Source organism: Mastomys coucha, unplaced genomic scaffold (genome assembly GCF_008632895.1).
Source record: "Mastomys coucha isolate ucsf_1 unplaced genomic scaffold, UCSF_Mcou_1 pScaffold21, whole genome shotgun sequence".
NCBI classification, from domain to species: domain Eukaryota; kingdom Metazoa; phylum Chordata; class Mammalia; order Rodentia; family Muridae; genus Mastomys; species Mastomys coucha.
In genome coordinates, this window is record NW_022196904.1 from 128,661,672 (window position 1) to 128,674,016 (window position 12,345).

The 12,345-nt window shown below is 47.5% G+C and overlaps 1 protein-coding gene across 7 annotated transcripts in view; it reads left to right on the forward strand.

Moving 5' to 3' along the window:
* Inpp5a (inositol polyphosphate-5-phosphatase A) overlaps positions 1-12,345 on the forward strand; it is a 186,826-nt gene that overhangs the window by 66,266 nt on the left and 108,215 nt on the right. Inside the window, exon 1 of one of the 7 annotated variants that reach the window (XM_031388694.1) lies at positions 10,222-10,340. The exons of the other annotated variants lie outside the window; for them this stretch is intronic. Coding sequence (XP_031244554.1) covers positions 10,317-10,340 — 24 coding nt within the window. The 5' untranslated portion in view covers positions 10,222-10,316. Of the gene's footprint in view, positions 1-10,221; positions 10,341-12,345 lie in introns of those variants that run through there. 7 annotated transcript variants of the gene reach the window in all.

The following is a 12,345-nucleotide window of genomic DNA, read 5'->3' on the forward strand; positions in this document are numbered from 1 at the left end:
ATATATATATATATATATATGCATGCTGATAAGCCATGCAGCACTAACACAAGAATAAAGACCATGAAGAACTCGAGAGATGCTACATTCATGGATTAGAAGATGTGAATTCTGTCAGTGTTAATTCTCCATCATCTGATATACTACTAATCTAATGTAGTTGTGATAAAAATCTCAGCAGAAGTCAGGTATGTGGTACATGCCTGTAATCTCTATACTTCGTCAGCTGAGGCAGGAGGATCATGAATTTGAGAACAGCCTGGACTGCATAATAAGACCCTGTTTCAAAAATAATTCTCAGCAGAAGTTTTTTCTACAAGTTAAAATATGATTCTAAAAATATGTGGGCAAGGAAAGGAACTAGAAGGGCCGAACAATTTAAAGAAAAACAAGATTTGAGAAGTAAAAGTTCTGGTTTCAGGAAGTATCATAAAGCTGCAGTAGTCTAGACATGAGTTGATGACAGTGGAGGCACAGATGGGTCTGACAGCAGAGATGGAGAAGAGACCCAGGGACGTGAGCAAGTGAGTGGCAGCCGCGCAGAATTCAGGTTTTAGAGCGGTGGCCTGGCCAGTGTGTACTGGGACAGCTGCTCAGGCAGGTGCACGTGCACCTGTAAAGTGCACACTTTGTACTATGACTCAACATGAGTCATAGAGCTAAATGTCAGTCCTCGCTGCTGCGTATAAAAACTGACCCCACACAGGCCCTAGAGCAAATGTAGAACTTAACCCCATGAAAGTTCTAGAAGGAAGTTTTAAAAGAAGGTTGCTATGGAACCCTGCCCCCTAAGTTACTCCTGATTGGTCAATAAAAGATGCCATCCTAGGTTAGGTCAAGATTTCTTTTTCTTTTCTTTCTTTTTTCTTTTTGGTCTTTTTGAGACAGGGTTTCTCTGTATAGTCCTGGCTATCCTGAAACTCTCTGTAGACAAGGTTGGCCTGGAACTCAGAAATCCACTTGCCTTCTGGGTGCTGGGATTAAAGTTGTGCACCACCACGCCTGGCAGGTAAAGATTTCTTATGTCCAACACTAAAAATATATCCAAGAAAGAAAACCCCCAAAGTTAGACTTCATCATAATTAGGAGCAGTTCTTCATGAAAACAGTGTTAAAGAATGAAAAGAAATCACAGGTGGGGGGGTGGCTTAGGGATGAATTATTCTCAGAAGCTCATGTGTTTTGGTGTGTTTGTCAGCTGATTGAACCTGAGGGCTAATACATGGATCTATTGGGTCTAATTCTCTGATTCATAGCACTATACCAGTTTTAGGAAGCAGGGCCTGCTGCCATTTACTTAGCTGACACGAGGGCATGTTTATGCTGAGGCCTGATGCAAATATGTACAGCTGCTTTATTTGTAATCCATGCCCTTGAGAGAAGCCAGGCTCAGAACATGCCACATGACTGTCATGTGCTGTGGATGAGTGACAGGACTATGGAGCAGAAATGCCACCTTGTTGGGCTACCTGGGTTCTTTGAGGAGTTGATAGGGGTGGGGGACAAATTCTAGGTAGATGTCCAGACTGATGTCAGCTGTATACTTGTGTACTCCGTACTCCCCTGGCAGCTCCCTTGCCCCTCAGGTGTCCTTCTGTTGCCAAGATGCCATAGTACCCAGGATGCCATAGTGCCTAGGATGCCACAGTGCCCAGGGTGCCACAGTGCCCAGCATGCCACAGTGCCCAGCATGCCACAGTGCCTAATGCCCAGCATGCCACAGTGCTCAGTGTGCCACAGTGCCCAGCGTGCCACAGTGCCTAGTGCCCAGCATGCCACAGTGCCCAGCATGCCATAGTGCCCAGCATGCCACAGTGCCTAGTGCCCAGCATGCCACAGTGCCCAGCGTGCCACAGTGCCCAGCATGCCACAGTGCCCAGCGTGCCACAGTGCCCAGCGTGCCACAGTGCCCAGTGTGCCATAGTGCCCAACGTGCCACAGTGCCTAGGGTACCATAGTGCCCAGCATGCCACAGTGCCCAGGATGCCACAGTGCCCAGGATGCAGGATGCAGGCTGCCTTTTTATATTTTGAGACACTCCTTTTGAAGTTCTCTGAGGATGCTTGGGGCTCCCTGGATTGTTACACTGTTCGCATCTCTCCTTTTCTTCCCGACCTCATTTCCAGCTTCTGGAGTGACCTGGTGCCCCTTTGGGTCTTTGATCCTTGTGTCTCATGGGTGTCATCTTTCACACACCCTTGCTGGCCGGCTCTGCAGTTTTACCTCTGCCTGATTCAGCCCTTCGTCCTCACCTTTAGTCCTCAGTTGTGGAGTCCATGTCCCTCCCATCCTTTGTCACCCTCAGGGTACGTCTGTCATCTGAATTCTAGTACCACAACCTCGCCACTCCATTCATGTCATTGCTCCTTGTCCTGGTTAGAGGCAGTGGCCTTCTGCTTCTTTCTCTGCCCCCCTTTCATTATGGTCCTCACAGAGCGGCCTGGGCAGAAGCTGGGGCCTCAGCTCATCTTTAAGGTCCTACAGGAGCTCCCTTTCCATGCCCAGCTCCCTGCAACCTCTTTGTTCCTCCCCTCATTGTGTGTATGAGGATTAAATCTCAAGCTTCACATATGTAAGGTGTGCACAATATCACTGAGCTAGAGCCCATTCCCATCTTCCCTTTCTCTTTAAAAATCCTCCTCTTCCCACTCCTCCTCCTCTTTCTCCTCTTCTTCCTCTTTATCATCATCATCATCATCATCATCATCATCATCATCATCATCATCATCATCAAAGTTTGAGATATATCCTACTAAGTTACCCAGGCTATGTAGCTAGGCAGGCTTTAGGCTCCCCAGTATCTGGGATTATATGCCTGTACCACCAGGTACAGCTTCTTTTAAACATACGATATAAACTAGTCTCATTCCATAGAGGCAACTTCTGAGTCAGAGCCTGGCCTAGAATAGGCAGCAGTACATTTTCACAGTGTACCACAGCCAGAGGTGAGGAGGCCAGTGCTGTGGTCTTCTGTGGAGTACAAGAGGAGCCTATTGGTCAGGGGCAGTGGGAGAGATAGAGAAGGAAAGAAGGCCCTGGGAATAATTTTGTCACTGGGGTCTGAGCAGGGTGCAGCTGGATCAGGGCCCCAGGTGCAGGCCATGGAGCAGCATGAGCCCAAGTATATGATAATGCTTCTGATAAAGTCAGGCTCCTTTGCTCTCAGATTGTCCCTTTGGCTGAGGTTACAGAAATGCCTTGTCAAAAGCCTTACAGGCATGAGGCAAATTTGGTACCTGGCTTAGAGCAGGAGTCCCGGAGTTGGTGATACCAGTCTTGAGGGTAGTCCAGGAGCCCCTTGGGTCTTCCTGCTGCCAGCGTGATTTGCCGAGGAGTGAGGAGGCCTGCTGTATATTAGCTCTTGTTGGGCCCAAGTGCTTTAACTCGAAGTGCTTGTTGGTGTGGTTTTGCACATCGATACCTCATGTGTCTAGATCCAGGCAGGGTGTGGCCATCCTGCCTGCTTCCCAGGGGTAGTCTGAGGTTCTGCCAGTCTGAGTTTCCTATTCCAGAATGCCATTGCTGGAATCTGGCTTCCCTCTTTTACCTCTCAAGACTTGGAGGCATCACATGTCACTTTATAGGTATGGCTTCCTTCTTCTGTCACTGTACATGTGACATGAGATTTGCCCATTGGTGGGATCTGGATTACCTCTGACCAGAGCTACTGGGCATATGTGTGTCATTCTCTATGGACACCAATTCCTCTCAGTCTATTCCAGGAATGTGCACCAATGGATGTTCAGAATGTAGCCAGGTGTGGCTGGCCATTGCCCCCTGACTCTGGGAAGGGCATTGTGGCAGCACCTACAGGAGAGAGCAGCACAGACAGGCACACCTGAAAAGAAGCGTCTGAGTCTGCCAGGCCCACGAGCTGCTCCTGTTTTGTTGGGCTGTTTTAGATCCTTTACATGGTCATGCTTGCTGTGGGACTCAGACATTCTTAGTCTTCACTATGCTTCGGCCTCCTTTGTAATGATGCCAGTGGTGAGACCTATGGGGTGATGAGGCTTAGACAAGGTCTTGGGGTGAGTGCCCATGTAAACAGGAGACATCAGGGATGGTCTGCACCAACCCCAAATGCATTAGCATCTTGACCTCGTGCTTCTGTCTTCAGAACTGTGTATGTAGGTTGCCCCTTCTCCAGCATTTTGTTCAGCTGATATGCTGACCAGGGCAGTGTGGTGAGGTTACTGCCTATGCTGCCACTAGCTAATGCTGGCTTCACAACTGTCCTGAGAGTGTCAACCTGGGTGCTTTGTGGGGGAAACTGGGGTCAGCATAATTGAACTGTGGAGTGCCATGCCTACAAAGGATGCAGGTGTCCCCTGTTGACTGACTAACTAGCTAAGTATTGTGTTTCTTATAGAAGAAATGGCCTTTTATGCCCACGTTCACTCTGTCCCACTCTGTCAGAAAGATCCTGGTCCTTCTCTTCGCTTAAGTGTGGAAGGGATGGATGGGTGAATGAAAAAACAAATCACCAACGCTGGAAGAGAAGCATCTTCTAGCCTGAATGGTGGTGGATGCAGAAGACACAGACAGTTTAGGGAGATGGGGCAGAACGTGTCAGAGGAGGCCCCAGGGACCTTGGAGAACTTGGCTCTTCTGGGGGTAGGCCCACTCCTGATGGTTCATAATGGAAATGCTGTGGGTTGTGATGGAAATCATGTTCAAGGGGGCTAGCCACATAGGAACCCCTGCTGGCATAGCCTCCTTGGGCACATGTGATCCATCAGTCATGGAGAGGGGCTGGAGGTGACCATGGGTCTGTCTGATTTGAAGACATTATTAATATAGATTTAATTCAGTCACCATCATTGACAAGTATGTTCATGGCACATGGTTCTGATTGACAGACCTTTTTTTGTTTGGGATCTTACTTTATTGCATAGGTTGGTCTTGAACTTTTGAACTCAAGCATTACCACCTCAGTCTCCTGAGTAGCTGGGACTCCAGGTGCCGCCATCTTGCTTGGCTCTGATCAGTAATCATAAATACAGCCTTTGTAAAGAGGACCTAAGTTTGGATGAATACTTTTCTGGAAATTTATCTCTAGCAGAAAGTCCTGGAAGCAGATCTGCCAATCATGTCTTCTGTGAAGGGAGTGATCCTGCATGCCAAGGCTGTGTTTCTAGCTTAAGTGGTCTGCTGGCACAGAGCAGGGCACAGGCCCTTTGTACCCACCAGGAAGAGGCTTTGGAGTATGGCTGCAAAGCCCAATGAAGGCTCAGGAGTCTGACAGAAAGGGCTCCATTCCCACCACAGCCTGTCCTCGCTCTGTGACTTCAAGCAAGCTTTGTGACCCATCTGTACCTCCTGTCCTGGGTGATGGCACCCACCCCATTAGAGTGAGGATTAAAGGAATTTTCAAAAAGAAGGGAACTACCTGTGAGTCCCTGTGGTTCAGTGCTGCTAGGACTCAGACAGGGGGCTTTGTGTGCCACGGGGCGGGGCAGCCCTGACCTGTCCTTCTCATCTCCCCACTTGCTCTGGGGATGCTGAGGGCTATGGAGTGAACTGTAGCTTTGTGCTCTGCATGGAGCAGGCTGTCCTCAGCTCTTGGTAGTTGAAGGGCTCACAGAGAAAAGGGTCTGGGTCTGGCTGAGCTAGTGAGTCCTGTGGGCTCTGAAGACTCAGTGTTACTACTGAAAGACACTAGAAATATCAGGTAGGAATTTAACACTTTCAAGTTTTCCAGGACCACAATTTACAAAGTGGAAGGAGACAAATAGAGTGTATTGTTTTTGTTGTTGTTTTTGAGGCAGAATTTTACTATGTAGCTGGCCTGAAACTGGCTGTGTAGACTAGGCTGGCTTGAGTGCATGAAATTTATTTTAATAATATGTTGATTTAACCCTGTGATTCTAAACTGTTATTGTGTGTGATCAGTATAGTTAGTAATAAAATATTTTTTGTGTTTTGTGCTGCCTTGAAAATCAAGCGTGTTTTATGTTATCTGTTGAGGGCAGCCAGACACCAGGAAATGGGGCTGGCTGCTGAGTGCCTCATCTGCCCTTCTCCTTGGCGTCCAAGCTTGCTTGCCTTTTCTGCTTTTTACTTGAGAGCTGTATTGATGAAGTTGCTGCCACAGCAGCATGAGACACACCAGGCATTGGTGTGGTCAGTACATCTTGACTTGGATTTCTATTACTATGAGGAAACACTATGACAAAAGAAAGTTGTGGAGGAAAGGGGTTATTCAGCTTACATTTCTACATTATAGCACATCACTGAAGGAAGTGAGGACAGGAGCTAAAACAGGTCAGAAACCTGGAGGCCATGGAGGGTGCTGCTTAGGTAGGCTTACTCAGCCTGCTTCCTTATAAAACCCAGGACCACTAGCCCAGGAGTGGCACCACCAGTAACGGTCAGGGCTCTTCCCCAAATATCATGAATTAAGAAATTATACTATAAGCTTGCCTACAGCCTGATCTTACTGAGGTTTTTTTTCTCAATTGAGGTTCCCTCCTTCTCAGATGACTTCGGCTTGTGTCAGGTTGACATAAAACCATCCAGCAGGGTCTCTTTGGGAAGGAGTGTGGTAGTTTTACAGTAGAGTCCCCTCCTAGAGCATTGTCTTCAGCAGATCTCCAGAAACACATCTTTAGATGTTCAGAGACATTCGATGATCTCTATCAGTGGTCCAGCAGCTTAGCCCCAGGCTGACACAGGTGACACAGGTGAGGGCTGGGCTGCTACTCACTCATGTAATCATTAACCTGTAAAGATACTTGTCTGTGAGAAGAGCTTTAGATGAAGTGTTCTTAAAACCAAAACCAAAAACAATAAATAAATAAATAAATAAATAAATAAATAAATAAAAACTGGGTACCAGTGCTGTCACCTTCATATGACAGGTCTCATGTCTCTTATGTCTTTGTCCTTCCTATGTCTCCCATTTCCTAAGTCAGTAATGGCATCTCCAGGCTGTGACACATTGGGCTGAAGTTCTCTGGTGTCCTTGGATTGCAATGTGCTAGGTCCCCCTGGGCTGTAATGCTGGGGGGAAAGGGACTCCTGAGCTGCATCATTGTGGGTGCCCCTGGGGACAAGGTTGTGCTCAGCCCTTCCTTCCAACTTCCTCAGAAGTTTGGAGATTGAGTCATTCTTCATACCAGGTTTAAAGATAAGGAAATTGAGGCTTAAGGAGGCTGTGAGAAATGCCTGCAGCCACATGGCTGAGTGTTGTCAGGATGACAAGAGCTGGGAGAAGAGGCAAACAGGCCCTGTGGAGAGAGGAGGGGTGGGACTGAGGATCTGTGGTGCTGGGGAAGGGCTGCTGGACACTCTCAGAGCCAGGCCAGGGTGTGCAAAGCAGGGCCTGAAGAGCAGCGACAGGGTGGAAGAAAGGAAGGCGGGAGACTCAGTATCACTGCAGGTCTTCCTCTCTAGCACTGTATCATTTGTCATGCCCCAGGAAAATGGGTGGAGCAAGACACTTAAAGAAAAAGAAAGTTGGTTGGGCCATGAGGACTGTGCTGGGTGGTTTTGTGTCAACTTGTCACACACTAGAGTTATCTGAAAGGAGGGAAGCTCGACTGAGAAAATGCCTTAATTTGTCACAGCTCATGGAGCTGACAGGAGCTCTGGGAACCTTGGAGGCTCTGGAGTTCATATATTGGGCTCCCCTTTCTACAGCGTGCCTCACAGTAAACACCAGTGAGCTAGAAGTGGCCAGAGTGAAGATTCTGTGTGGTAGGCAGCTTCCTGAGAGAGGTTGTCTGATGGTGCCACAGCTTTTCTGGCTGAGCTCACAAGGCTCTGGTGGAAAGCCAGGAGACTAGTGAAGGCCCTGCAGCTCTGTGCATGTGATTTTCAGTTTGAATTTGCTCTGACCTTAGTTAGAGGCACAGACTCCTTATATGAAAATGAATCAGTCTGTATGACTTAGAAGTCCTTAAGCATGGGGTCCAAAGGCAGGACCTCGTTCCACAGCTGCCTTGTCTGTCACTCTTCCCTGGCTGCAGGCTTCTCCTAAGTCCCCAGAGAAACTGCTAGTAGTTTTGCCTACAAGGGAAGAACACAGCAAGAGCCACTGGCCTCACCCTCACCAAGAAACCTTGGGCTGTGCTCTTAGGCCAGCTACATTGCCTGCCCATGGGGTCAGGGAAATTTACAGTGTTCTGTGTAGAGCAGTGAGCCCCTGACCCCACCCCCCACCCCAAGCTGGCCCTCTGTGCTAGGCATGGACTTGAAAAGGGTCATTTGATGAGGCCTTTGAGGAGCTGTATCTAGTGGATCCCAAACTAGAGAACCATAGACCCAAGTATGGGGGTGCCTGTTGCCCAGCCCATAGGATGTAGTAGAGCCCACACCTGAGCCCAAGGGCAGTGGGTGTTTAGAGCCTGGTATTGGTAGCAAGCCAGAGAGCTCTTTTGTCCCCAGTGCTTATCCTGGTGGCTGGGCTTCTGTAGTACAGCCCACAGGATGGAATTCCTTTTTAGGTCACCAGTACTCCTCTTTGGAGGAAACCTACCTAACAAGGCCTGGTTGTTGCTATTTTTAACTCTGCTCTTGGCAGTGTACGGAGTTGATGACCACAGGCACACAGTGTAGGCTTCCTGGGAGCTGAGTGTGGCCCTGTACTCAGGCATCTGCACAGTGTCCCAAACAGAGAAGGGACTTATTGTTGGAAGGCTGTGTACCAACCTGCATGGGAGTATGTAGGCCCCTGCTCTTTCTGGCCAAAATGTCTAGTTCACTCTTTTCCAAAATATTTGAATATATTTCATATTAAATATTAGTTCATGTATTTTTGAGCTTTCCTTGGAAGACTATAGTTCACGGAAATGGCTCTAGAACCTCTGCAGCAGCTGTGTTATCTTTAAGTCAGAAGTGGCTGCTTTTGTCCTGGAGAAGACCTGTCAGTTCCATTGTCCAGTGAGAGCAGTACTGAATGGAATTCCATGCAGTCCACAGCCACTCCCCGTGGAGGGCTGGAGTTTATTTTCCAGTTTACTTTCCACCAGTAGTGCCATGATGTGACATCCGATAGCAGCTGACTTTACACTCTACCTTCCAGACATCCTGCTGCTAGGCAACCCATGAGGTCCACTGGCTGCACCAAGAAAGCTGACTGTGCTGCTCTCAAGCCAGCTATGTTTCCTGCTCAGTCTCTTTAAGGGTGCAAAGTTCCTTCAGGTGGCCAGTTCAGACCAGCACAGGAGCCAATTGGTTGTCTTGTAGCTGCCGTGAGGACATTACATGAGGTCTCCAACCTCTCTAGTCCTGAGTGGGACAGCCTGTGCCCATCATGGCGATATCTTGCTTGCCCTTGATACAGCCTTTGGCACGAATGCTGATTTCAAACCAGTGTCACTTGTCCTCCTGTGTTGGGGACTTGGTACCTACACTCTCCTTAATTAATACCTTACAACATTTGTCTAAGGAGAGCAGTCACACTATAGACCCTCAGCTGAGGCCTGGGACCTCTGAAGTAGGTGGAAAGCAAGAATCATAGTCCTGTGTGTTCCTTGGGTAACCCTTGTTTTCCCTCTGCTGATGCACCCTTTGCTAAATGGGCAACTACAGCTGACTAGCAAGGTCCCTGGAGCCTATGAAGTGCTCAGGAGCTTGTGGGTCAGACATTCGATACTGCTATTATTAAGAATCAAATTATATGAAGTAAGTGACATAATGAAGTAAGTGACAGTGAGACTGAAGATCGTGATTGCTCCGGGCTCATCTCTCCTTAATGACTGTGTGACACTCTGTCTGCCTGTGGCCCTGGTTGACCTGCCTGTGCTGTGAGTCTGGAATTGCTGCTGCATGGCAGTGAGTTACTGGTATCTCCACCCACAGGGTGTTGGTGTGTGCCGGTGTGCTAGAGGTATTGGCCCCAGGAAAATAGGTAGGTGCTGTACAGCACCCTTCCCGGGCTACTATTGCCTATATAGTGAGTTGAACAAGCACTCTCATTTGACACAGAGGAGACTTCTGTCCCTTAGGCAGTGATTCCTGGGACACTTTAGAAACCAGCAGTATACTTTGAGCCTGCATTGTCACATGGCATTGCAGCCAAAGTGTTATTTGCTCAGTTTCCTCAGAACCCCTGGTGCTGGCCATAGAGAGTGGCAGTATCCTGTTTCTGTGCCCTTGAGACTTTCTACTTTCTCAGAATAGTGTTTATATGTGCCTTACAAATGACTGGATTGCTTCACTCCCTTGTAAAAGAAATATTTTTTAAAAAATGTTATTCAAAAATTTCCAACAGGTTGTCACTAAAAATTATCCTCTTCCGATGAGCTCCTTTGAACTCCTCACCATACACGGTGGCTGGGTCAGCCCTGGGTGTGCTCTTGCTCTCACTGGGGCATGCCATCTGGCCCTTGCAGACAGGTGAGTGTAGCATGGAGTCACATGGTCTGAGCATAGTTTCTCACTGCCATGGGAGCTGGACACAGGTTCCAGATTGAGCTCCACAATACGACAGTTGTAAGGAAGCTGCCTTCTCATCAGCAAATGAGGAAAGAGCAGAGATCCTAAAGGAGATCAGAATTTCCCATGATCCAGGCATGCTCAGTGTGACACTTTAAGGTGTCTTTTTGTTTTGTTTGTTTGTTTTTTCGAGACAGGGTTTCTCTGTGTAGCCCTGGCTGTCCTGGAACACACTCTGTAGACCAGGCTGGCCTCGAACTCAGAAATTCGCCTGCCTCTGCCTCCCAAGTACTGGGATTAAAGGCGTGCGCCACCACTACCTGGCTTTAAGGTGTTTTTTAAGACCATTCCAGTATTCCAGAAGGGACTGTCGTGGTGGTTCTCAACCTTTCTAATGCTGCGACCCTTTAATACAGTTTCTCATGTTGTGGTAACCCCAAACCATAAAATTATTTTTGTTGCTACTTTGTAATGTAACTTTGCTATGGTTTGTATTGCTATGAATTGTAAACAACTGCTTTTTCTGATAGTGTTAGGCAAGTCTTACAAGAGGGTCTTTTGATACCCAAAGGGGTTGAGACCCATAGTTTGGGAAACACTGGACTGTGATCACTGGCTGAAGGGGATGTAAGCTTTGAGTCTCTCTGCCTTTCAGTACATTTGCCTGACCAGCTTCAAGCCTGTAGGAGTAGAAGACAGAGACACAAACTCCAGGCCAGTCCTCCACCCCAGCTGAGCTTGGCAGATTTTTCTTTTAGATTTCTTTTATTTTATGTGCAGGAATGTTTTTGCTTACATTCATGTATGTGTACCTCATGCATGCATGGTACCCTCAGAGGCCATAAGAATGTGTCATATCCCATAGAACTAGAGCTATGGATGGTTATGAGCCATACATAGGTGCTGGAAACCAAAACCAGGTCTCTTGGAAGAGCAGCCAGTGCTCTTAAGTACCAAGGCATCTCTGCAGCTGGCAGACTTGTAACTTTCTCAAACAGCTCCTCCACTTACATTATCTTCAAGCAAAACTGGACTATGGGATGAGTTATCCCCAAATGTTCTTGTGGTTATTGGCAAAGGAACAGGAAGGAAGCCCCTTTGTCATTGCACTGAGTCCTAGCGAACATCAGCCATGACTCAGGGCCTCATGGTCCTTACAGGTCATGGTTAGAATGGATTACTCTCGTAGTAGAAATTCAAATTTTTGTGCCTTTGTTGAGACATTCTTGACAAATGGTTCATCTATCTAGTTGGAATATTTAGTGAGGGGATTCTGATACAGGTCTACACCATGAGTCCCTCAGTATGACCAAATTGTGATTGTGCATTGCACATAAAAGCTCTGGGCCCTGTCATTCCTTCTGTCCGCTGCTGCCACCATGCAGCTGGCTTGCTTTATGATGAGCCGGTATTTGTAGTATTTGTTTGTATAAACAGACTCTAATAATGTATGTTCTTTTTCTCACAACTCTTGTTCTATGGTCAGAGGACAGCTTCTGTGACTTCCATCCTTTAAGATTTATTGAGACTTGGTTTATGGCCAGAAGAAAGTTTCTGTTGGAGAACATGTCTAACAAGAGCTCACATCCTACAGACACTGAGCACGTCCTAGAATCTGTGATGTCATAGGTTTTGGCTTGCAGTTATGCTATCCTGTGTCTTGGTTGTGTTTATATTCATGAGAGGATGTGCTTGTGTGAGTGTGTGTACACGTGTGTACCATGCCTGTGAGGCTCCACATGAGTATAAATGTTGCTGAGGATGGAGGGTAAGCTTCTTCAGTGACTGTGGCTGTTTCTTTTTCTGTTATTTTTGTCCAGGGTGCTTTGGGTTGTTGCCCCTCCCCCCAGGTCAGTTTTCTGTCTTTCTCTCTGATGGCTTCGAGTTTCATCTTCTGAGGCCTTTTCTGGCATCAGTACCAACACTGCCCCCGTGAAGTGGGTCTTTTTTTTTTTTTTTTTTTTTT